Source organism: Epinephelus moara, chromosome 8 (assembly GCF_006386435.1).
Source record: "Epinephelus moara isolate mb chromosome 8, YSFRI_EMoa_1.0, whole genome shotgun sequence".
In the NCBI taxonomy this organism is placed as follows: domain Eukaryota; kingdom Metazoa; phylum Chordata; class Actinopteri; order Perciformes; family Serranidae; genus Epinephelus; species Epinephelus moara.
Window position 1 is genome coordinate 16,119,048 of NC_065513.1, and position 27,642 is coordinate 16,146,689.

Here is a 27,642-nt window from a genome sequence, read left to right on the forward strand (position 1 = left end):
GCGCCCCAGTCATGCTGCTATGTTAGCAGGATGATTCCACAATACTTCATCTAATTAAGGTGCTATCCACTTAATTAGATTCAAGGGCTCCTAATTGGTGAGCTCTGAGGTCTGAGTTTGGTGTCTTCCGAGATGTCCCATGTCCTGAAAATATCTCTTTGACCTGAAAAAAAAAGTGACTGTGATACTGGCTCAGGACAAGATGTCGACACAGGAAAGGCTTGACAGAAAAGTTTTGCAAAGCAGAATACTGCGTATATGAAGCGTTTGCATGTGCAATCAACTGTAGAGAGAGAAAAACACTTTGGAGGAGATCCAAGATTAAACACTTTTAATCAAATACTAGAGTTTGACCAAAATGCCTGAGGCATGAATATTAGAAAATGTTGCGCATTCCTTTAAAAATTAAGCAACATGGTATTCATTAGTGCGTCATTTAGAATTGAGAGTTTCTTACTGAAGTGCTGAAGTAATTAAATATGTAACCTATTTTTTAACCATCCTAGTTAGGGTGAATATAATTTGTCTATGATTCATCGCCTTCATATTATTTGCACAGTGGTGAATGTTTGCTTATTAAATCAGCTAATACAATGGACCAAGTTTTCAGCTGTTCAGCATTTATCCCTGTCTTAATATCTTATCCAATTTCCCCAGTTGTATCTTAAGTAGCTTTTCTCTTCTGTCCCTCAAAGGTTGGATTTGATTCTAATCTAATTCTGCGCTTGGAAAACATTGTAACAGGAATCAGCTGATAAAAATGTGCCTTAACCTCAGACAGGATAATTGTTTCCACTCCTTGCTGAATGATATTTCGGTACAGCCCACCTTGCTGTGCTAATGTTGGTTGCAGTTTGTTTTCAAATGTCTTGCATTTGACTCTTGGTTTATTTTTTTAAACTCCCAGATTTTGTGAATTCCGCTCATATCATAACATGATGTCTGCTCAAGCAGTGGCAGAGTAGCCAGAGGTCGTGGTGTTTCCGGTGGGTGGAGGATTACTTAAAATAAGACAGATGAAGTTGTTTGGCTTGTTCACGCCCATATTGACGGTCACGTCATTTTACGCCAAGGTTTGGGAACCACTCTTGTGAAAGTTTATGATGATGATGATGTCAGTGACTGTGGTGTACCACCAAATATATAGTATTGATATTTTTTCTTGTGGATCATGTGACTGACAGAACATAACACAGCCTTACTGACACTTTGTGGACTGGATGTTGACGTTTTCTGACTTTGACTTGAATTTTTAGATCTTGAAATAACCAGTTCAATATGAGTACTTGAATATAGGTGAAATTATACCACATGACCTGACCATCTAGGAATTTCCAAGAGGCAATTTCAGCCCATACTAATCCACATAGATGGCTTTCAAAGTAAAATATTACAATGCTGTGTTTAAATTTCAACATTATACACTTTGTTTGTCGTGTTATTCACATTATCACAGCCTTTCTTTACCTCCATAGATGTGAGTTTGCACACAGAACACACGTAACCAGCGTTACACAGTTTCATAATATTTTATTTCTCAATGCAACAGATGATGTCATGTGAGTAATAACGCACAACAGGGTGTCCCAGTATAACAAAGTAATGGATGAGGTGGAGGAGATGTTTCCTCCATGGAGTCCATTATTTTTCTATACTTGGACATTTCCGAGTGTTACTGAGCTCATACTAGGCCACTTACCAAAGGGAGGGAGTGTACTGTTAACATAGCATGTAGCAGAAGTGCGTTATGGTCACCTGCAGTTTGTAATAATGTAACTCACACAGTGATTCATGGTTAACTGTGGACAGAAATATGTCTGAGTCATCCTGATGTAAGATTTTTGTAGCCAGCCAATCAGAAATGAAAGAACATTTTCCAAAGCCATGGTTTAACTTAGAAAACAAATCTCAAAGGTTTTTGTTGAAATAAATGTCTGTTAAATCACGATTGCAGAATGAGGTGACACAGTGGTGATATTTTCAGTATTATGGGCTGGGTGTTGACTTTTAGTAGGAAGTAATCACAGGAAATGTATTGTGTTTCAGTGACATCAGCACTTACATGGGGCTGGAATAGTCTCAGTAGGACTAGGTTTTGGCATTGAAAATGAAATTTGGTGATGCAAAAGGAAATATTGGCAGTAAAAAAAATAGTCTAACTGAAAAATAAAACAGGCATTACATTTTTTTATTTATTTTGTTGTTGTTTTTCAGTGACAATATTCCATGTCTTTTTCACGTTGCTAGTTTTGTTCCAATCTATTTTATTTTATTTTTTTTATTTATGTATTTTTTTTAATCTTTAGTTCAAATTCTCTGTCACTGTTTTGGTGTGGAGGGGAGGAGTTTGAGGGTAGGGGGCAAGGGGAGCATAATTTACATATAATCCACATACTAAAAAGAGAGAATAGCTCTTCTTGACCCACAGTCTTTCAAGAGAAATGCCTGTGTTTTATTTCTCAGTAAAACTTTTTTTTAGTGCTAATGTTTCCTTTTTTAATGCCATATTTATATTTATTTGCCATATTCGATGCCAAAACTTAGTGTTGCTGTTCTAGCTCCGTACACTTACTGCTATTGTTTATCAAAAATGTGTCTACAAAACATGACAGCAATCGTTTTTGGCATTTGTTGACAGCGCATCTGATTGAAATATTGCGGGGAGCAATGGAAAAGTCAGGAGCAGCCACAGTGAGCTGTTAGATGAAGAGCTGCAGGCGACCGGCTGTACACCTCCAAATTATTGAGGTAACCAGCTCCTTTCACTGCCCTGCTGTCTGCAGGCTCATGCCGTGTGCAGTGTAGAATCAGATCACGGTTGCTCACAGAATGATGGAATAAGGCCAATATTGCCTGGCTGCCTTCTTAAAATGACAATAGTTTGTTTATCTTCCCTTTACAACTCAGTGAGCTTCAGTCTTAAACCGCGTTTATCACCACCGGTAACTACAGGTGTCGTGGGTAGAGAGAGAGAGAGAAATTAAGATGGAAAACAGACACCAGAGTTGAATATTTGAATGCACAGCTCTTTGGTGAAGCTCAAGTTACACTGAGCAGTTTGATTTTGTGCCATGACAGTGAAGACAGCTTTGCCAGAATCACAACCTTGTATTAAGTTAGACATCTCTTGTACTTTGCTACAGATTGAGTGTATCATAAATACACTAGATAACTTAACCAGATAATATACTGTACAACATTAGTTCATGCTGTCATCCTGGAAGCCACAGGCCACATACACTGCATCTGAAAGTTAAGTGGAATGCAACTTGCACTTCTGTCCACAGAGACCGTCACAGTGTTCCTGTCCAGACCAAATCAGCTGCTGCTCTACAGTCAATCCAGTCCACTCTTTGGTATTAGCTTCATTCGGTTAAGTTTCAGGGCCGGTGTTTGTACTCTTCTTCAGCTCCGTGTCACTGCTGTTTGGTCTCAGCCTTTGCTGGAGTCACAGTAGTGGCTGGGGAGCTTAGTTTGCTTCAGTAGCTTGACGTTTTACAGTTCAACCATCGTTTTCCTCCAATGTGAAGCTGAAAATAGAAGACATGAGTGAATCTCACATGTTATTAACATGTACTCAGTGTGTGTAAGTAGATGAGGTGTGCTTATTAGTCTCTATTATAAAAGTTTCGATAAAGAAGTTAAGATAACATTGAGAGGTGGGATGATAAAAGTGATTTATTTTTTGTGCAACTGAAAAGCACCTGATTCAAAGTCAGCTAGCTGCCTCATTCTAAATCTCATATCATGGTGTGCAGCCCTGTGAGATATGGCCCGACAAACAAATCAGCCTTTTCGGTGTACTACAGCGTGACTTGTTGGCTTTTTGCTGCTCACACCCTTTACAGCATTCCAGTTTCTATCAGATAAGAAAGCTCCAACACAACAACAACAACGTTTTGTTGTCTTACAGGTTATTTCCCGTTTATTTCGTTTTTTCACTAATTACTGAAAGTTGTTGCAAGGTTGTCCTCCTCCCTTCATGCTTTGTGAAACTCTACCTTTCTTTCTCCAACATGACAGGAATTCTGATGCTATCACCTCCTCTGTACATGTCTCCACAGGAAGACATAAACTATCTAGAACTATTGCTTCACAGACATGTGAATGCATACAGGAAAAAAATGTGCAGTGGGCAGTTTACAAAGTGGCGTTAGGAGAATTTCCAAAGCTTAATGGAATCTAATCCTTTTTTACAGCATGTAGAGAAGAATCGCTGCAGTGTTTTGTCTATTGCAGTGATTTTAAGTTGTTGCATTTGGATGATTTAATGGAAAAAGACTTCAGCAATAACTTTGTGTTACACAATCTGTTGAATCTCACATTCGCACATCAGATGTTGCATTATTTTAAATCACAGACCACAGACATAGGGCACACATAGTCTCTGTCTTTAAAGGAATATTTCACCCCAAATGACCATTTCTGAATCGCACACCCAGTGTTGGCTTGACTTTGTGAAGAAAACTTCTGTATATGCATCAATTGAATGAGGCAGAGTTCATACGCATGCACTGCTCACCTGTGCCTGAGACTGTTTACGTGGAAGTTTATAAATAGATTTTAGTGAAAATGCATGTGTTTAGGAAGTACGAAGCATACATCTGGATAAATAAGACTAGACTACTAAACTACTACTACTAAAAGAGAATTTTACCGCTGAAGTTGCGTTAGAGTTTGTAAACAATTATTTTGATATAGTTTTGCTGTTATTAAATGCGGCCCCCATTTACTTCAATTCATCAAGAATTAACTCCTTTTTTGAATTCTTCTTTCATCATGGAGGTATGCCAGAAAAACAGTTTTCTTTACAAAAATCAACATAACACAGAGTAAGTAATTGATATACAAATGATCACTGTGGTGGTGCAGTATTAGTTTAAAATCTGCCTGACAAAGTGCAGATACAATTAGAAGTCAATTTGGAATTTAAGTAAATATTAGGAACACCTCTCTAATGCAATACAATTCAGCAACTGCACAAAATGCTGCCTCCAGGAGGATATAAAGTAAATGTATCATTAAAATGCACTAGTGTTAGTGGTGTGTACCCAACAACCTGCCAACTAAGTGTAGAACCAGTGACAAACTCAGCTACATTTGATTTGTCTTTTTTCTTTTTAAGGTTTATAAAGTAGGGTCCATACTTTTTTTTTTTTTTAGAAAAAATCCTACATAGTGTAGCTTTAAGTTGTTACAATCATTCATTCATGGTTAAAGATAGCATCACTGTAATACCAAGTCTTGACACAGTATTGAGTATTTCAGCTGCTGTGGTAGAAAAGAAAATGTGTTTGCTCAACTCCCGGATGCCTCCATTTAAAGACCGTGAGGCAGTGTGATTGTTTCTGATATCAGCCATGCTTGAAAGGGAGTGTTGGAGGTTTCCCACAGGTCACCACCACCATGTTTTGCTTTATCCTGCTCCCTGTTTCATGCTCTCTTAGGCCTGGTCTTGCTCTAAGCTAACTAAATGCACATTATGGAACTTGGTGTGTGAGGCTGGGTCGGAGGCACCGTTAGCATAGTGCAGAGAGACAAGCTCAGAATGACTGGGTTCGCAGCACAGGAAAAAAAGCATTAGTGCACGCCAGCCCCTCCTAAAATGCCATCAAAACATCAGGATGCCCTAATGTGCACCGATTGATACACTCTGCTGCGCCTCAACTTATTACACCAGCATTTGGGCTGCCTTCAAATCACAGAGAGCTTTAACCTGCCACACATTAGCAGCTCTGTGCAGTAAAAAGCTTGTCAGTCACAGGCTCTGCAGCAAATGTCTGTCAGCACTCCAAATTTAACACAACATACCCTGCACATTACATGATGCGTTGGAAATAACTTGTCTTCCATATTTACTGCATGCTATGTTTTCACACTCAAACTGCAATAACAAAGTTTCCACTAATACAGCATGGGGCACTCTGGGAGGACTCGCCATGCTTGTGTGGGAAATACAATTATATCTACATATTTAGCCGACTAATGATACAGTTTGTTCCAGTAACACACCGTCACTTATAAACCTGAAATGCCAGCATTATAAACAAAAAGTCTTTTTATATTTGTTCTCATGAATATGTCCGAAGTATTTACATGATCATTTGGAGTAATGAGCCACTTGTAGTGACTTTAGTGAGTCAGTATTTATACTTGAAATGACATTCTCCATCTCAGTCTCTCTGTGCTTTATTGGGTTATTCATGCTTTTTTTAGCCCACCAGGTTCACAAGCTGAGAATACGAATATATTTCCAAACATGTACTATATTTATTTATTTTCATGGCTCGAGAAGAGTCCATAAAATTTTATTTTATTTCCAACAATGGGTCAGTGAAAGAGATTACACTCCTTGTTGTGATCCATCAGACGCTGCTTTGAGAGCTAAAGCTGGACGGATCAGCCTCAGTGAGTTCTTGTCCCTGTGCCATGAGTGTCTGCTTTTCACATGATAACTTATTGATGTTTATTAGGGATGTCCTGAATACCAGTTCTTGGTATTCAAAGCTTCAGTGAGCAATATCTACGATTAATGGACATTGGACGTGGGGGGAGAATAAAGAAAGACAAGGACATAAGATGAACTCTTTAAAAACAGTCAATGCACCTAAAATAATTTCACAGTTACACACTTTGTAAGCATGCAGTGCACAGTGACATTAGTAATCAAGGGTACAGTAGCAAATTCTGGGCCCTATGCGAAGGCAGTCTGTGTGGGCCCCCACCCTTCCTCTCTTGATTCATGTGTCTCTCAAGCTATTGAGAGATTTGAGATTCTTTTTTGTCTTTTTTAACAAAGTCAGTTTGCTTTCTTTCCCTTTCCTTTCTTTATTTTTTGAGCCCTGATTTCCCTTTCTTTGGAAAAGACATGACAGTTTATGTAAGTGCTCCAGCAGAATAAGTAGTCACTCACTTGGCTTTAGCTACGTTTAGAGACAAAGGTGCAAGGGTGGACTAAACCATTTTGCACCTTTTAGGGGTGAAAGGGGCCTCAGAGAGTTTCAGTCTTACAACCAATTTATTCACTCATTCATTTTCTGTAACCACTTATCCTGTTGGGGGTCGCGGGGGGCTGGAGCCTATCCCCGCTGACACTGGGGAATAGGCGGGGTACACCCTGGACAGGTTGCCAGACTATTGCAGGGCTGACACATAGAACTAGACGACCCTTCACACTCACTTTCACACCTGCGGACAATTTAGAATCATCAGTTAACCTATTCTGCATGTCTTTGGACGGTGGGAGGAAGCCGGAGCACAAATTACTTCTTCTACTACTACTAATTACTACATGAACTACTTCTAATTCAAACTTGCAAACAAAACCAAACTTTTCATCCCAGGGTTTTCGAGGGCCCCCTTCCTGTTGGGGCCCTGGGTAATCAGTTCCACTTCCCCCCATCTCTGCGATGCCCCTTTTAGTCATAATTGCTAGAAAACAGAATGCTTTGCAAGATGTCTAAGCTATTACACACAGCTTTGCCAAGCTCATTGTAGATTTGCGATATGCCAGTTTCCTTTGGTGTGTCTGCCTCTTGATTTTTCGGGGGTCATCCTGGTCAATTTCGAAACTATTCTAGACGCTCGACTTTTTCAACATTTTGCTAGTGAATCATTAAGCCCGTCACTTTTGGTCAAACGGTCCCAGTTGCTGTACGGTTGGACTGCTGGTGGAGTCAGACCTGTGCTAATGGTGATGCATGATAAATGATGGTGTATTACTATCTCTTAAGTTACGGGCTATTTTGGATTTTTTGGGCCTTCAGATACTGATTTGGATGTTGATGATTGTGGCAATGATCAAAGCTTTGCAGTATAGGGTCAGGCAGCCCTATGTTTATCATCCTACAGTTTTTCCAAGGAGGAAAGTGTTTTAGTGTGCATTTGATGGCCGTGCAATCCTACTTTCAGTTCAGCTGTTGTTCTCACATGTTGACAAGTTGTTTCCTCACGTGTGCCTCTTGATACTTTAATTGTAATGCACCGGCACAGAGCACACGTTTCCTGCAGAGTATGAGCCATAATAATGACCCTGGTTCATGCGCTCATGTGCCTGTGAGGCTCCTGTGCTGTAACTCTGCAGGAATATTAGTCCTGTGTCTGTGCTGTAAGCTCAGCTATTAAGACTCTTCATCTCTGCTCCACATTCACAACTCAATTTAGTCCACAACCTAGTTGGCTGCTGCTCTTTCAAATAAAATATTCCGCTCTCTGTTAGCTTAATTTTAGTGTTCTCAATCATGGATAAACTGTGCTAACAAACTCCCTCCGCTCATAACACACAGCACTGCCTATCAAACACATGAGGAGAGTTTGTCTTAAATACCACCAATACACATATTAGGACTAATGCTGTAGCTGCCTGTCTCACTTTAGAGCAATATGACAAAGGAAGAGAGTGCTTACTGATTTTATTCTGCAAAAAGAAAAAGTCATGTGGAAAGCACAACATTTGCCTCCACTTCCACTTTGATGACCAAAAACATCATGAAAGATGAATTATAGCTGCTGTTAGGCAGCGAATCTGTGAAAAATTGCACTTGTCATATCACATGGTGCATACGTGACAGAAGCTGAAGGCTGCTGTGGATGTTGATAAGGGCCGCAGTGATATGCCTGCATGTATTTCTATGAAAATAAAGTAACTGGTGATAATGGCCATTCTGTGCAGTGCAGTGCAGCCACTCTTTCCTAGTAACCATTTATGTCGGTGGCTGGGCCTTGCTTTTTATCAGCCCTGTCATACATCAGCTCCCGGCTTAACTAAACCTGCTGTTGCATGTTGTCCCAGGATTTAAAGGAAATAAGCTGCTCAATAGCTCTTTTGTGCTGCTAGTTAAATAGATATAGGAGGTTGTCAGGGATGACTGAAGCCTAGCGTGGGCACTCTAAAGCAATAACTAACCATTTCAGCACTCCACACTCTACCTGGAACAGTTTGTCATATTCCTTCATCAAACCTGTCTCTGAGCCGTGGCCCCCGCCAGAGTCATTCTCTGGCGGCTGGTCTCACTTACGTTTGTAATCCTGCTCAAAGCGCAGGGTGAGTCCGCTGAGCCTTCCCCTTGGGGTGATTTACTACAGATCACACCAGGCTCCTTTTAAGGAAGACTTTTATATGCTCCTAAATGTCTCCAGTTTTATAGCCCCATTGATTATGTCTTTAAAATTCCACTGAGCGGTTGCCATGTAAAGGAAAGAGAAAAATGATGTATAGAGTGCAGAGTAAATATTTAAAATGAAACATCCCTCTGTCGTAAAACTGGGTTACTCATGGGATGTAACATGGCAAGGCGTGGGCTGCAGTGTAGAGGCTGCGCCACTTGTCAAATAAAACTGAATTATGAGTAGTGAACTTAAATTTTATGTTCTGAAATTGAACTACTTATTTTATATTTGTAAAAACATTACTGAAATGTAATGGATGAAATTTAATTATAAGTTTAAACACTTTTAAATGTACACGGTATATTAATGGTAATTCATATATAGGAGATGCAGTCTCAGTGTGTTACAATAAAACAGTGATAAAAGCCTTAAATTATGAATCATTAGCGACATCAACCAAACCCAGTGATTAGCTATTAGTTATTACATTTTGAACAATCACACTGCATCAAGTAATATATTGTTTTTTCTTGTCTGGCTTTTAAAACTGTACTGCTGGAATAAAAAAGTTTTTCTGGAACTAAATGTAAACTTTTGTAGAATTTTTGAATTTCTGATAATATCTTCTTAAAAAAATATTGAAATGTATTAATTGTTTTTACTAAAATCAAATTCAGATCATAAAATTAAATAATACAGCAAATACTGTAAAATATATATAAATGGCACAATTATTACATCATAGATAATCAGCCTTTACTTAATAGTTAAAAAAAAACTTTGTTTAAATCCTTCTAGGATATTTATAGCTATGGCACAACTCATTATTACGACATATCTTCCTGTAATCTGTTGAAGGCCCGCTGTCAACTTGTAGTGGTGTAATCCACCAACCCCATTGAACCCATGTTAGCATGGGCGTTCTCATTGGCTGTCAGTCTTGTAAACAGCCTCTCCAGTTATGGGGGAAGTGTTGTGCATATGTGATAAAGATTTATCTGCTGCAGGGGGTGTTGGGCAGGGCACACTGAGGCCCTCTGACAGGCAGAAAGCCACACTAATATTTGGAAATGTCCTCAAACATCAAATGGCTTTGTGGTTCTGCAGAGTCACTTCACAGTTATCTTTGTCATTATGGGACTGATTTTCAGCCAATGGAATAATAAATAAATTACAGTATGAACATTTCTATAAAATACAAATTAATTAATCATATTCCTGATTGTTACTAGCTAGTGTGCTAAAAACAAAAACCCACCTCAAAGTACCAGTGATATTTTTACAACACTGACATCAGATGGAGTCGAAGATTGATTGCAAGTAACACAGTGCAGTAACTGATACAGGTAAAGCCCTCAAGTGTTTATTGAACTAGGCAGGGAAATCTAAATGTTAGGCATCACTTTTACTTTTGTTATAGCATAACACCCCAAACAGCCACCAATGCTTTAGAAGTTATTTATTATTTCTGCACTGTTCAGTCCAATCTATTCTATGCCCACATAGTAACACGCTGATGTTTTGAACATGTCCAGATAAGGATTTATACTTTTAAAAAATGCACAGCGGGCGTTTAAATAAACTCAAAATGTCAAAAATGTAATCCACAGTCTTTGTGCAACATGCACAATACCAAGAAGATATGTAAATATGTAGAGGTGAACCTTTAAACCTTTAAAAAGGCAAAACATATAAACAAAAATAGATAAATAAATAAACTTGTTTAAAATATATTTGAAACTTTATATTCCCTAAAAATTGTTGCACACTCTGCATAAGTCATGCATGACAAAAGTTATCATTTTCTAGACCTTTTTTGTTTTTATTATTTTGTAGGCAGCTATTGTTTCTCAAACTAAAACGAGCACATGAGAACACCAGTGTTTTTGTTATTGTCATTGTGCGATGCTTTGCTCATCATGTCATGGAAGTCATGGAAATTGTTTGATTCTCCATGACATTGATTCTACGAATGACCTGCTCACATGATGTAAGGGTTAGCACTATTAATGAGAAACAAAAGGACAGTGTAGTACTATAAAATGTATTTTATAGTTTTCTATATTTCTTATTAATTAAAAAATGAAAAGTTAAAACACTGAGTGTGACATTGCTGTAGATTATTTTATATTGTGGTGGTGCCTGATGTCCAACATTCGCTGCCATAATTATTTATTTTCACTGCCATTAGGGTTTCACTGTTTGTACTTGAGGAGGTGGAAGTATCCTATTCATAGAAAGTTAGACATTTATAGAAAGTGGACATTTTTCAAACATTCATGATACTTTAAAAATGACTGTGTGGGTAGAATAACATAAGATCAAGGAACTTACAATTTGGTTTCTGGTTCTGGTATGTCACTGAACTGTGTGCTTCCGTTGGACTGCAGAGGACCAAAGGAAGCCTCCTCACTTTTGCTGCTTCCCTGAGTGCTGCCCACACTCTCGTTACGCTCTTTCCCTCTGGTTGAAGACTTTTGGAAAGAGCCGGCAGTGCCCGACTCAGCCTGCCATAGAAAGCAGGAGCAGCGAGTCCGCAGCTCTTTATAGAAAGCATTAAGCCGCAGGGTGGAAATCCATGGACAGCCAAGCAGGCTCTTGAACGCAGTGCGAAACTCTGGACTCCTGCAGTAGATGATAGGATTGAGACCGGAGTTAATGTAACCCAGCCAGTTTAACAGTCGGAAGATCCTCTCTGAAGGAATGTCTCTTTCAAATGCATTGATGATGTTGGCCACAAAGAATGGCAGCCAGCACACAGTGAAGGTCCCCATGATGATCCCCAAAGTCTTGAGGGCCTTGTGCTCTTTGACGAGCATCAGCCGGGAAGGCCTCCGCTTGGTGCTCTTTCTCCGTGTCACGCCGCTGGAGCCTGCACACGCCGTCGGCAGGATATTGTTGATGTGGACTCCAACTTGCATCTGCGTTGTTGGAAACTCGTTCTGGAATCGCAGGCGATTCTTATCTATGAGCTGAACCTGCCGTGTGGCTATTAGAAAGACTTTTGCATACACAAATATCATTATGAGCAGTGGAATGTAAAAAGAAACTATAGAAGATATAATAGCGAAGGCCCTGTTGGTCACAAAATCACAGCATGTACGGGTCTCGTAGCAAAGCTTCGCAGCTTTATCTTCATTATCACGCCAATACCCTTTCATGATTGGTACAAAGGAAATTAAAGCGGACACAACCCATACTAAACAAACTATTACCCTGGCACGCCACTTATTGAGTACAACCTTGTATCTGAGGGGCCTGGTAATGGCTATATACCGATCCACTGCTATGACGCAGAGCGTCTCAATGCTCGCTGTCACACACAGGACATCCACAGAAGTCCAGAACTCACAGAACATTTCACTGAGCTGCCAGTTACCAGTCACCACAATAGTGGCCCCCAGAGGCACCACGAAGACCCCCATGATGAGGTCTGCGCACGCCAGGGACATAATGAAAATGTTTGTGGTCGTCTGCAGCTGTGACGTTCGAGCTATAGCAATGATGACCAGCAGGTTTCCCAACACTATGGTCAGTATGATGATGACCAGTATAATGAGGCTCCAGGGTCCCGCTGCTGCATGATAGGGCTCAGTCCTGTTGATCACAGAGGATGCTGTGGTGCTCAGGTTGCCATCCATTATTCACAGTAAGCTGAAAGTTTTTCTTTTCACGTCAACGTTAACAAAACTGAAAAGTCTGCACTTCTTACAAGCATCATAAATCTACTCAATAAATTAAAACTACTCTTTACTGTGCAGTTACTGCTTACATTTTACACCTGGGGAGTCTTGTTTGTGTTCAAAACGCAGTGGTGGCTTTCCATGTTTCCAGAGACGTGCTTGTTTGTGGAAGTTATTCTGGTGTGGGCAACGACAGCATGTTCTCCAAAAAGATGTATCCAAACTGTCCACAAAGCTGAAACAATATTAATTGACGGAGTTGCAGCACTTTCATAAATCCAGGAAACATGAACATAAAGTGAAAAAAAGTTCTTGAGAAGAAAATCCGGCTGTGTCCATTTTAATATGTCCGCTGGGATTAGACTAGTTTGCAGTGTTTTCCGCCGAATCTTGCATGAGCCACAATGCCACAGTTGGACTGTTGAAGATCAAGCAACAGTGACGCCGTTGCAAGAACCACCAGAGTGCACCAGAGTGGCTGCCCACTCTTTCTTTTGCTCTCTCTCTCCCTCTCTCTCTTTCTCTCTCTCTCTCTCTCTCTCTCTCTGTGTGTGTGCAGGTTGCCCAAGATTGTATTGGCTCTAATCACACCCTGACTGAAGGCAGAGGGGAGGAGTTGAAAAGTGTGCATGTGCGCTGAAGCCATACAGGGATCACTACCCTAATAGACACACACACACAATGATACACGTATGTAACTATAGGCAAAGACCTAATCCTGTGTCAGAGCGTGTAACGTGTGTAATGTGTGCGTAGAATGATCTTTGTAAGACACCATGTAAGTTTAAAAGTAAGTGATGACCATCAGCTCTTTATTCTTCAATATCACTGATGCTGTGTTGAATGTAGCAGCTGCACTAAGCTTGTTAACCCATTAACTGTATCTGTCACCTGACTGTGTCAACAATATGACAGGCTTTTCCACTGCTGGCTTCTGCTCTGATTGTCAAATGATGCTGGGTTATGTCAAGCACACACTTCCATGACTCAACAATATGTTTTGTCAATCAGTTACGCACCGGCTTTGCAGTAAACATAAAAATATTTCTACTATTTATGCAAGTATAGCTGTTTTAATGCGATTATAGCTCATTATCTTCACTTTAATACACCAACTTTAAAGGTCTCTAAAGGTTTATTTGCAATACAGTTTGTGGTCAACTTTGCAGACCACAAGGCACGAGGCAACCCCAACTGTAGAGAACAGGAAATAAGTGCCCTCCCTTTGACTCAAAGCTGTAAAAGAAAATAATAGATGGCTATCTCGCTGTTACTCAAGCCGGTGCACTGAAGAAGAACAATCAGGCAAATGCCTTTCATGCGATTCACTTCAGATATCCAGCGCTGCGCTGTGGTGCTGAGCTCTCTTGTCACCGAGCAGTTCCTTCTTTGGTCCGATCAGCTGTACAACTGCAGCTGTGATTGCTCTGTGTTTACTCCCACCTTGGGAATAAAAGCATTTCTACTTTTGTTTCTGCTTAATGAGAAGATACACAAGGGGATACTTTTCATACCTCTCTGTGGCACATACCTTTCATGATGATTTTCACCCCGAATAGTCCAATGACTTTTATATTAATAAACGTATTAACTGACACAATAAAGACAATGTAAGAAAGGCTGCTCATATTGATGAACCTACCAAGAATTATCATCCAAATCTGCATCTCAACATTGTTTTGTGGAGCTTTATAGTGAGTTTCAGCTCATTGTTTAGCTGCACACAACATAAATATATTGGTTCACTCTCACGGTTCTCATCACGTCACTGAGAGCAGTTTTTGACAAAAAAGCTTGTAAAACCCACAGTACACTACCTTCTCAGCACCAAACACAGACTGTCTATAAAGTCAAATCATCCTGCTACAAAAACGAAGCCACAATATCCCGAATACAGCCACTGCCACTTTGAACTGGTGACATCATTTGGAGCCAGAGTCCACACTATTGAGATCCCGACTGTACACCCATCTGACCCATTCGCAAGCATACTCATTGTTAATCATGACGTCAGACCCACTTTTTATAGCATCAAATAACTAATTAAAACCAAACTTATCGGACAAATGAACCCTTGAACATACAACAGGGAAATGAGAATGACCTAAAACGACACAAACCATCTTTGTAAAAAATGAATTTGATGTGTACTTTCATTTTTTTGAATTTGGCGTATGTCTGCAGCCAGCCACCAGGGGGTAATTGAGACATTTTGGCTTCACTTTTGGGATGCTGTCATGTCGTCCAGCTTCATAATCTATGGCACCACATGGCTGACAGTCACAAACAACTAGCCGATGAGCATTTAGCAGGCCCCCAGTAACACTGCTCAGCTGTGCAGCCAATATTTCATCATCATCTTCATCAACAACTGCTCCTCCTCAACTGCCCCTCTGTCCCAAGGCGTCCCCCAGGGTTCGGTGCTTGGTCCTCTCCTCTTCATCCTCTACCTCCTCCCCCTTGGTCAAATCATCCGTCGTCATGGTCTCTGTTTTCACTGCTACGCTGACGATATCCAGCTATACATCTCCACTAAATCCATCACCCATTCAACCCACTCCACCCTGTCGAACTGTCTCTCCGAAATTAAATCCTGGATGCAAGCAAACTTTCTTAAACTCAACTGTGACAAATCAGACATGATCCTAATTGGTCCAAATTCCCTCACCCAAACAGCCAAAGACTTCCACCTCACCATCGACAACTCCACCCTGTCCCCCTCCCCTCACTGCCGCAACCTTGGTATCATCTTCGACAGCAACCTCTCCTTCGACCAACACATCAAACAAGTCACTAAAACAGCCTTCTTTCACCTTAAAAACATTTCTCGCCTCCGCCCCTCACTCTCTCGCAATGCTGCCGAAGCCCTGATCCACGCCTTCATTACATCCCGCCTTGACTACTGCAATAGCATCCTTTATGGCACAACCTCCAAACTCCTCAATAAACTCCAATATATCCAAAACTCTGCCGCCCGCCTCCTCACTCACACCCGCTCCCGCGACCACATCACCCCTGTCCTTCAGAACCTCCACTGGCTCCCTGTTCCACAACGCATCCACTTCAAACTCCTCCTACTCACCCATAAAGCTCTCCACAACCAGGCCCCCTCTTACCTCACAGACCTGCTCCACCCTTACACCCCTTCCTGCAGCCTCCGCTCTTCCAATGCCAACCTTCTCACCGTCCCCAAGACCAAGCACAGAACCTGGGGGGACAGAGCCTTCTCTGTTGCTGCCCCCACCCTCTGGAACTCCCTCCCAAAACTCATCCGTGACTGCACTGACCTCCCATCATTCAAATCACTACTCAAAACTCACCTGTTCCGTTCTGCTTTTAATGTTTAGCTACTTTTACTCATTTACTTATTTCCTTGTTTTTTCACTCCCATTACTATTCCTCTTTGTCTTCGATGTCTTTGCTGATAATTGTTGTTTTATTTGATGTGTTTGAACTGTCTCTGTAAAGTGACTGAGAACTTTGAAAAGCGCTTTTTAAATAAAATGTATTATTATTATTATTATTATTATTATTATTATTATTATTATTTCCCAGCGGCCACTTGCGGTGTTGCAGTGAAAGCATCCCCTGCAGCACAAAAAGCATTTTCCCCATAGGCCACCATTATTAAAGACAGGGTTGTAAAACTGTTGACATTACAACCGCAAGCAAGGTCAATTATGACTCTTTCTGCTATGAATTTTTGATCCATGGAGGCTGTATATTTGTAAACTTTATTCAAACTGAGAAAAGCGTTTTAAAAATCTTGTCACGTCATCACAATTTAAAGTCTCTGAGCCGAGCGGGAACTTGCAGGCGGAGCAAATGGGGGAAACACTTATGCACATATACACTACTGCGGTATAAGCCAGAAAGCTAGAAACTTTTTTGGCATATGCACTAGGCGAGCAACTCCATTTGAATGAATAGGCGCCATCTTGGCATCCAGTATCTAGATATTATTATAAATCTGTGACATTTATCAACTAAGGAGATGGATACTTCTCTCAGGAGACAAAAAATGAAAACTATAAAATAGGGAATGTAAGACAAAGCTAACACGACTCCAAATGAATGTTGTTGAATGTTGCTCCGTAACTGCAGGATGTGTAAATAAGCAACTGTTTGCTAACAAGTTCCTTATTTAAAGTTGAAAGGTGATAGGTCAATGTTGTGTTCACAACTTGTTCCTGCTGTTCCACATCTTTTTTTTCCGGTTTAATATGTTTACATACAATACTGAACACTAAATTTTCACAAATTCTGCCAGCACATTTTGTTGGTTTGCTACACCGATGGTTTTGAGCATCCGGCTAACTGCTAAAAGTAAACAAGATATTGTGTTTTAATTTGTGAATTTGGTAGGTGTTGGTAGGTGCGGTGTTGCCCAAGGACAGAGCAAAGCTAGCTCAATCTTGATGCCAAGCTAAGATAACCAGCTGCTGGCTGAACATAGTTATATTTTGTTTGCAATTTGTACTTTAGATATCACATCATATTTGGGTTAATTAATGTATCATGACAGACACATTGCCTTCTTTATATCACTGAACATGAGTTTTTATGTCTACAATGGGTAGAAAGCTGTCTGCATCTGTACCTATTTGTGGCCAATAAATGTCAGTGCTTAAACAAATGGAGAAACTAATAGATGTTTAATCAGATTGCGGTGCAGCATGCTTTTCTTTGCCATCGCATGTCTTCCTTATCTTTTGGTCCTATTTAGATTTAAATGGATTTTTTTTTAGCCTGGGTTACTTTGTCACTCATCTGACAGGAAGTTGTGGAATTGTGAGTGCATTCACAAAAGGGAAAAGCGGGCAAAAGCAAAACACTGGCGCCTTTTTAAACTTGGGGCCCCATCTGACTGCATTTCTGTAGATGAAGGTCACTGCTATAGAGTTGACAGCTTGATAGATGCTCATTTGTCTTGCGTGAGAAGATGCCATTGGGCGAGCTGGACCTGGTCCTAGTGTAGTCAAGCACGGCAGCTGGCACAAGAAGAGTTGTTGACAGTGGAATCAGCTGTGACAGCTCTCTCACCATTGCAGACAGGGCCCTGTGACGGTAATATTAGTGTACTTTGCATGCAGGGATTTAATACATTTATTTATATTACAGTTTTCACAAGACAAGTGCTTCACAAGACAATAAAAGCAGGTAAATGAAGCAAAAGTAAAAAAAAAACAATAAGCTAATATTAACACAGAACATATTAAGAACAGCATATTAGTTAGATAATAAAGTGGTAAAACAAGGTGATAAAAACAAATGTATATACATAAATGTGTATAAATATATACATGCATTCACAAACAGGTGCATAAATACACAGTGTGCTCTCATATGCTCTGTACACATGCTTCATTACACACATAAACATATATAGACACATAAAATGAGGACCTTCTAAAAATGCCATCCTAAAAAAATAAGTTTTTAAATGTTTTTTAAAGTGGATACAGATGTAGATGATCGTATCGCTACAGGAAGAGCATTCCAGAATTTAGGAGCCCTGACAGCAAAAGCATGATCGCTCTATCTACAAAATTGGACCTGGGAACAGCAAGAAGTATCTGACGAGATGATCTTAGACCACTTTCAGGCTGGTGTTGAGAGACCTGTAATGTACTCTGGGGCCAGTCCAAGTCGTGCTTTAAAAGTAAGTAATACAATTTTAAAACTGATTGTAAAATGTAGAGGAAGCCAGTGCAATGATGCTAGGACAGGTGTGAAGCCTGGCAGCAGAGCTCTGAAGCAGTTGTAGCCTCGGAAGTTGCTTCCAACAGAGGCAGGAATAAAAGAAGTTGCAGTAATCAAGCATGTATGACCTTCTCAGTATCACTGAAGGAAAGAAAAGATTTTATTTTGGAGTTGGTTCTTAATTGTATAAAACAAGTGTCTTGATCTACTTTTCAAAAGTAAGTTTGGAGTCAAATATGACTTCTACATTCCTGGCAGAGTGTGTGGCATAGGGAGCTAAGAAACCGAGCTGGGGTCTGTGCACTTCAGTTGTGCAGTGTGGACAGATTAGTAAAGCCTTTGTTGTGTTATTTTTGGGTGTAGGTAGTTTTGATGCATCCACTCTTTTTGATTTCATTAGGCACTTATGCAGGGAAATAAGGCTTTTTGGCTCATAAGAATGATGGTATATATAACTGTGTGTCATCTGCATAACAGTGGTAAGAAATTATATGTTTCGGCTTTTATGTGACCAATGGAAGCATGTAAAATGCAAAGAGGACTGGACCCAGAATAGGACCTTGTGGCACTCCCTTAATGTGATTTGAGCTGGCAAGCATTACTGAGAGAATTCTATTATACAAATAAGATTTAAACCAGTTAACGGCAGTACCTGAGATACCGACCAAATTAACAAGAAGTCTTATAGGAATTTCATGATCTATTGCATCAAAGGCTACAATGATATCAAGAAGAACTAAAATAGAACAGAGCTCAAGTTTGCATTTAAAAAAGGGTCATTATTCATTTTAAGGAGAGCTGTCTAATTGGAATTTATTAAAAAATTATTATCATTCACAAAAATAAACATTTTTTCTATAACCTTTGATAAGATTGGCCATATAGAGACAGGCTTATAGTTGGCTGGATCAGCAGGGTCAAGTTTAGATTTTTTAAAGAGGGATTGTATGACAGCATGTTTAAAACTGGACGGAAAGTTTCCCGTGACTAATGAGGTATTTTTAATAGAAACAATGGAGGTGCACCGTATCAATGACCTTTTAAAGAAGATGTGTTGGGTGTACATTCAGAGCACATGTTGTTGACTTCATGTCCCTTACTGTGTCTTTCAGATCGGTAAAAGAGATGGGCTCAAAATAGGAAAAATTGGTGACTTTTAGGATATAGGAGGGATAGCCTTAGTAAGCTGGTTGTATGAAAGCTGTGAACTTATTGTTAAAGTAAGTAAGAAACTCTCCACATCTAGTGGGGCTACATTAAAGTTTAGAATGTGAGCAACTTGATAGGCATGCATTTGATTTTTTAAGACTGTCAAGAGATGACAATTCTTTATCAGATCTCCACTTTCTTCTTAGTGTGTGATTGTGCTCAATAAGCTATAAATATACATTTGGTTTGCATTTCTTAAGTTTAAGAGAAACAATATAACTGAGAATCGAGGTGCAGTTGTTGTCTTACTAAGTCATCGGAGTTAATGATATCAGTGTGAGTAGCTGGGGTGTAAGTATGAAGACTGGATGTGAGAAACAAATGAGTAATCTGAGCTGCCGAATTTGAATTAAAAACCACAGAGTCACAGTTCACTGTCTGAGGTGGTTGCATAATTGACACATTAAAAGTTGTGGTTTGGTGATCACATACACAGTATCTGTTACCTCTAGGGAATCCAAACAAATATTAAACAAAATAACAAGGTCCAGGGTGTGTCCTTTTGAGTGTGTAGATCCTTTAACTGACTATGTGAAACAAAAAAGAGTCAATCAGATGAATGAAGTCAGGAGAGAGAGAAGCTGAGGGGACATAAATATTAAAATCACCACAATAAGAGACATTTAGAAGCTCTGGGTTAAAATTGCATTGGACCTTGGAGGTCTATAGATTGCAATGCAAAGCAATTGAATATTTCCTCTGATAATAAAACTAAGTGGTTTAAAGTGTAGACACCAAAGGAGATGGTGGATTAGTTAAAAGAGTTCCTGTTGATTACTTCCATCCTCCCTCTTCTCTCTGAGGATATAATTTGTTTAAAAAAAAAAAAAACCCTGAAAGTGAGGTGGTGTGGATTCAATCAAGCAAACAGCCACCTTCACTCGGCCAGGTTTCAGTTAAATAAGTCAATATTATTTGAACTGATGATGTCATTGGTTCGCAAGGGTTGAGCTGCGCCTTAAAAACTGTCCTTTGTCCTCTGTCCTGTGATGATGTCATGACAGTTAAAAGATTTGTTTGGGAGGGACCTTGCGTTAAGAAGCACAAAGTTAGTCTTACTATCACAGCCCCCAGGGTGTGCATCAGAGGGATTTATAGGAGCACGTTTCAAAGTCACCGAGTTTGAGGTCGCTCTGTGTTTCTGTAGGGATGCAAAGTAAAATATTAAGAAAAAATGTCTAAATGTAACAGGTCAGTTTGAACAGGTGATCTAAATTCAGGAGGGTCCAGCTGGTTTTTGCATTAGTCAAGTCCTGCTATTAGCAAGCAGTGAGGAAAATTTGAAATCAACAGCCAAGTGCCTTTTGTGTTCAGCTTAAGTCCATAGCTTTGGTACAAGTCAGTTCTGGTCCAGAGAGCATCGAAATGACTGATGAAACCTGCACCAGCATTGTAGAAGTTCATCAACCAGTGATGCAGGCTGTAGAGGTGGCTGAAGTTCTCACAACCCTTCATTCAGCGTGGGAATGAGCCCAGACACGACACAGAATTTTTCCAAACCCTCAGTGGTCGAGTATAATGATTTAAAATCCTGTTGTATTTTAATGGGTTGTTTTAATAAATTGATGTCGTTCATTCCAATGTGGACAATGACTGTGAGCAGAAGGATGCAGGTCAATAAGGGCAGGGATGTGTTTGATAACATCCAGCACCTTTGACCTGGAGAAACAATGTGTGATGCCCTTAAGAATTTCTATGAACCTAACAACTGAATCTCAACAATTACCATCATTGATATTCGCCCGAGGTGGCGTGGGGTTGTGTGTGGGCTTACTGACAGAGTATGTTGCAGGTGATGGTTGCTAAGAGGTCATAGCCCTGGTCAAGGGGGTTGAGGCTGGGTAAGAGGCCTGAACGTTGCTGCCAAAACAGTCGGATTATGCATAAGCTTTGGGCGTAGTCCAATGCAGTTTTTTGGTGGAAGAGCATCTTTTGCTTCCACTGGGTCAAACAGTGGGGAAGGGACCCATCTCCCTTCTTTCAGCATGGCCAACCAGCCAGTCCACAGTTCCCAGCAGTGCAAAATCCATAGGTGTGTTATCAGAGGAGCCAGCAGGCCCCATGACAGCCAAGCGGGAATACATCATTTCCAGTCGTTCCATAAGTTCACTGATAAGGTTTTCAATGGATAGGAGCTCAGTCTTAAATTGAAACAGCTCTGTTGATGAAAACATGCTTACTGACCTTGAATGTAGAGGGGATTACTACAGATCAGGAGAGTTGAGTCACAGTGGCGGTAGGCTTTTTGCATTTTTATTTTGATATTACTTGCATATGATGTAATTTACCAATTAAGGTCAAATGTGTGGTGTCTCATCTATGAAACAGCAGCATCATCCTGTGTTTAATCATGCCGATCCTTCAGATTAATAATAAAATGTTCGCAGCATCACTACCTGTTCCCTACTTTGTGTGAATTGCGTTTTCGCTCTGGGCAGCAGCTGCATATTTCCTTTGGGGAAGAAAACCCAATTTACAGTGTGCAGAACAGTTCATGATGGCAGGCTGTAAATCATCACAGCAGTCATAAGGCTTTAGAAAGCCTGTTCATGACATGCTTGCTCCCAGCATATATTGTACCCTGGGAATGTTTCCCTCCTCTCCATGGAAACCTCAAAGACGATATGTCCCAATCAGCTCATAGGCGAAAAACTTCTGGTATATCTCTGTCAAGAATAACAGCATATAGGGAGGGCATGATCCGTGGCAGCCATCTGGACTTTACAAGCTTACATTTCAATTCACAGCGCTATCCATCTGGCCAGTGCCAACACTCCCATGCTTGGAAAAGTCCACACACAGTCAGTCTCGCACTCATTGCCAATGGAGAAAGCCAGAGGGTGTAAATCTTGCCGACATCAGTTCGTTCATATTCAGCAGGACTGATAGTGGGCCATTTGTTAAACACAAGATGTAGATTTCTCAATTGAGTGGCTCCGCAAGATGTTGTTTGGTTTTGCTGAAGTGCCGACCATTGCTTTGCCAGAGACAAGAGGGAAGTTTAATGTCTTCATCCTGTCAAACAGAAGTAAAACAGAAGCCAGTGGTATGAGTGTAAACATGCAATACAAACGAGGCCAGGCTTCAAAGAAGGCACTAGATTAATTTGTTTTGTGTTCATGATTCTACATGTTAAAGGACTGTCATCAAAATCCTGATTCAATCCAGAGTTAAGAATTTTAGTTGTCACACACACTTTCACCGCAGTTTGGATTGTCGTGACTTTTCTGTACATCAGATGTTCATGGATGCCGCCTGTAAGTTTGTTTGTTTGCTTTTCTTCTTTTGCACAGGAAACTCAACATTAGATGGAGAAGCCAAACAAGACCTAAAGGAGGAGAACGGAGTGGCTACAAATGCAAAAACAAAACTTCACATCCCAAAACACTAATGACGGCTCTTGTAGAAAATTTGTAATATAATAATATGCATAATATGTATTGTGATTTACGTCAAGGAAATTAAATTTGACCAGAGAACATTTCTTCCTCATATGTGCATCCTGTGGGGGTTAAAGCCCAAAAGTGTTTCCCCGGCCAGCAGATATATAGCATGAGATCATGTGTTGAGGTGAGAGGAGGGTTGCTCAGCCTTCCGTAACTATCATGTTGTGGGTAAATCGCGCTCATTATGTTCTGAGTGGAACCACATGTAGAAATTTAGCATAGTCTTTTCTGGGGGTTGTGTACAGGGAATACTGAGGCACTGATGTCCCTCCTTACACTCTCAGGAGAGATATCCGAGACCAACATCAGGCTATTTTAAGTATTTCATTCTGAATACCAAACCGAATGCATGCAGATGCTTTCATTCGCTGTGAGTCATTAGCAATAGTGACAGCTATTTGCATATTCCACATTTCAAAGCAAAATGTCTCCCACTCTTATCTCTATTTGGCTTTGTGATACAGTAAATAGCAAAACACCTCACTGGTATGCTTCTTTAAAATGTATGATATATATATTTTATTTATACCTTTAGTGATACAATCCTCAGTATATCTTAAATGTATAGTTTTGCATTTGCTTTTTGACATCAATGAACTAGTTGGGGCGAAGGCCAACTGTTGCGTCACCTCACGTTACCTTTGTCTCGGCCGAAAAGTTGCACCTGAAAACACCGCAAAGACTACAGCCAATGGCCAAGTAGCACATACGTTATGCGGCTGCATGAGAGGAAATAACTCTCCATACTATCAGGCAGCGGTAGTCCGTTTTCGTCATTTAAAAGGGAAACCAGAATATTGACAGGATGGATTCAAGTTAGCCAGTTAGCACATTAACAACACGTGATGTCGAATGATGTTTACCATGCACCAGCAAACAATACACAAACGGCACCCCAAATTATGAACTATTTCTGCCAAAGAGCTCATGGCTATAAACACAAACTTACCTCATATAACAAGTTTGTTTTGAATTCATGCCCTCTTGACTTCAGCCATTTGTTTGTGTTTTTTACTTCTGTGTCTCCTCTTGTGCTCTGAGGTGAACTGCCAATCAGAGTCAGTTCTCTCACAGACAGGCTCCACCATCTCCGACGCCAATTCAACAAGCTGAATTGGCTGAAAAAGAGTTGAAAAGGGCCAACAGGGGCCGACTAGTTCCAACGTTAGGACAACAGACATTTACTCACTGCCTGACATTGACCAACGGTCGGCCATTGGCTCGGTGTGTCTTGGCCCTCAGATTAAAGTGACAACAAAATGGAACCTGTGAAATAAAATATGACAGACAAATATAGTGTTGGTAAATGAAATAATAAAAAAAAAGTGATATTTAAAATCACTTTTCAAGTAATTTCAACTTTCCATTTTAAAATAAATCCAACAGTTTATCAATTTAAGAGATTTTTTTTTTTACTTTAGGTTTTATTATTCATAATTTTTATAATTACTTTTTTTATTAAAGTTTTTTTTTTAAAGGTTTTAAATGTTAAGTAAGTTTATTATTCTGGTGGCACACTCCAGGCTCCACGAAGTTTATCCATTTGTTCATTTTTCAAAATTCTGTTCAGTGTTTGCCAGAGAAGAAGAGATCATACTGATGTGTGGTTTATTTTCTAAACTTAATTGCAGCGGATGCTCCGTCATAAGTTTGCTGTTTGCTTGTGGGGAACGGCAGTGAAATTTGTTTATGCATGCACGCATTACAACATATGACACAGATGTTTATCATACATGTGTATGTGGATGAAGTTGATGTCTTCATGCCCTCAGAGATGTCATTCAAGTTATGTCTACTAAGTGAAATCCTCCAACGTAACGTCTCTCCTTTAGGCAGCCTGTTAATTAAATGTTCATTCTTTGACATGTAGGACACTTTGCTTATGTTTTTTTGGGAGTATTCGTACAGGCCGCTGCATAATGACCAAGAGTTACCTTATGTGCAAAACAGGACATGCTACAGGCAGCAGGTCGGTGGATTGGAGTATGTTGTCTGACTAGTTTTGAAAGCAAAGCACAGTCTAAATGATACCATGCTGGTGTTTCCATTTGGTAAACACTGAAACAAAAATAAATGGGGCCTACTTTGTTGTGCTGCTCGTGATACTCACATCAAACTCTTGACCTCTCGGTCAGCAGGAGCAGGTCGCTACCAGGTTGTAAATCTGCGAGACTGTTGGCGATGGCCATTACAGCATGCTATTAAAAATCCATACAGCCACAAGGTCTGCCATTACTGCTTAAAGGCAAACAATAAATTAGAGCCAGAGTCTGACACTGGCTTTATATCTTAATAAAAAAAGAAGTGCTTTGCTCCTGATCTTCCTCTGCATCAGTGTCACAGAGAGGAAGGCAGGAGTGCAGGGTGCTGGCGCCAGAGACAGAGACACACAGACAGAGAAAGAAGAGCTCTGGTTCAGCTCTCATCTGATCCCCAGCGGATCAGTGACTACTGTCAGCAGCATGTTGGCCCTCTACAGCCAGCAGGAGTTTAGTTGACATTAATCACCATAATTGCTTATTACCACCTGTGATCTCACTGAATTATTGATGGTGTTCCAGGTGAGATCCACCAGGTGAAATCCTCTGTCAGGTAAACAGATAAAAATTAGCCGCATGGGAAGTCTGGCAGATTGGAGATGTGACAGTCTAGACAGTCAAAACAAGAACGTGAGGCAAAACAGACAGTTAATTGAGTGTAGGAAAACAAAATAGGGGCACAAAAACAACACAGAGCAAATGTGGGTAATACTGTGTGTATTTTTAAGGCCCATGGACATAGCTCATTAAACTGCTGCAAAGCTTTTAACAACATGGATTGTTTTCATCATTGTGAATCTTTTCTTCTCTGTAATAACCACATAATTGCCGGCACATTGTCATGTGTGTGATGAATGCAAGATACAAGAACGAGCTAAAACTCCACAGTGCCATATTCCTACTGTATCTTGTATTTCCAACAAGTAGTCCCCAATCAACATCCCATCCATCCTCTACAGGGAGTAAGGAGACTGAAGGCTAGTTCAGTAGCTCCGTCCATAGGGACTTGGCTTGGGAACCGGAGGGTCACTGGCTCACGTCCCCATATGAACCAAGCATGGAGCGTGGACCGGTAGCTGGGGAGGTGCCAGTTTGCTTCCTGGGCACTGTTGAGGTGCCCTTGAGCAAGGCGCCGAACCCCCAACTGCTTGGGGCGCCTGTCCATGGCCGCCCCCTTGCTCTGACATCTCTCCATTTAATGCATGTGTACGTGCTATTTGTGCATGAGTGTGCATTTCCGGCCTGTGTGTGTGTGTATGACAACTGAGTGAAATTTTTTTTATTTCCCCTCAGGGATTAATGAGTGTATCTTCTTCTGCTTACCCTTGCACATATTAGGCAAGAAGAAGGCTTATATATATATATATATATATATATACATATATATAAAGATGGTCAGCCATTTACACTCATGGCCAGTTTGAAGTATCCCAGTCTCAGAACCCATCAGCTGTTGGTCTGAAGCCAACAGCCTCTCGGGGCAAGGGCCAATATTTTGGGCTGATCTAGTGTAGCCAGATAATTTAAAAAAAAAGTTAATATAAACTTGTTTTCAGATGATAGATGATGGGTTACAAGGTTGTATTTCAGCCAATCCGTCCTGCCTCTCCACATGGCCTGTTTACCTGCCATTGAATCAATACTCTGGCTGCTAATATCCTGATTTCTCCCATATTAATAACTATCATATAATCCTAAAAAGGGATTAACAGACAGAGACAAGAACAGTAATGGTGCTCTTGAGATGTAGTCTGTCAGACTTCAGAACACCACTTTTCATTTTGTAGCTTGGTACATTAATAGCTGTGGAGTGAGTACAGAGCAGTTGTTTGTGAAACTGTAGCAGGTTTGAACAGATTCGACATTATGAACATCATGTTCAAGATGGTAAGATATGGGTAGTTCAAGGAATCACCTTGTCGGCCGGTCATCCCTATCCTGCAAATGATCGCAAACTTAAGATACAAGAGATTTCATGTCGTGGCACCTTGTAAAATTGAAACCAGTTATGTTGATCCTCTTCTGTCTACTCATACCACATTTGTGTTTAGACGTTTTGTCTAAACTGTTTCAAGCAAATACTCCTGTGTCTTTCCACAGCTGCCATTTTGCACAACAACCTTACACCATCCTGCTCTAATATTCTAAACATCGGTGAAAAACGAGACACTGTGCAGACATTACCTGAAGTGACGTGCCGACATGCTGCAGTACACAGCGGTGACACATTTTCCAGACTAATGTCAAATCCCAGCCGATGAGTGAGCAGTTGGGCCTTGCTTAATAAACAAGGTGTACCACCCATTTTCTCAAGCTGCATTAGGCCTGCTGTATAATAATTAAGACAGGAGAAGTCCGTCAATCACTCTGAAGATTTTTTTCTTCTTTTTTTCTCGTAACAAGGACATAAACAGCCCTTATTTGGGCTCACAGAACCCCTTTTGACTGGCCTGC

At 40.4% G+C, this 27,642-nt stretch overlaps 1 protein-coding gene across 1 annotated transcript; it reads right to left on the minus strand.

Annotated features, from left to right (window-relative positions):
* Window positions 1-1,520: 1,520 nt before the first annotated feature.
* On the minus strand, window positions 1,521-13,313 carry adrb3a (adrenoceptor beta 3a). The gene is made up of 2 exons (XM_050051981.1): window positions 11,443-13,313; window positions 1,521-3,530 (listed from the first exon to the last, which is right to left on the minus strand). The coding sequence occupies exons 1-2, from the start codon at window positions 12,747-12,749 to the stop codon at window positions 3,503-3,505; spliced, it is 1,335 nt and encodes a 444-aa protein (XP_049907938.1). The 5' UTR covers window positions 12,750-13,313; the 3' UTR covers window positions 1,521-3,502.
* Window positions 13,314-27,642: the final 14,329 nt, after the last annotated feature.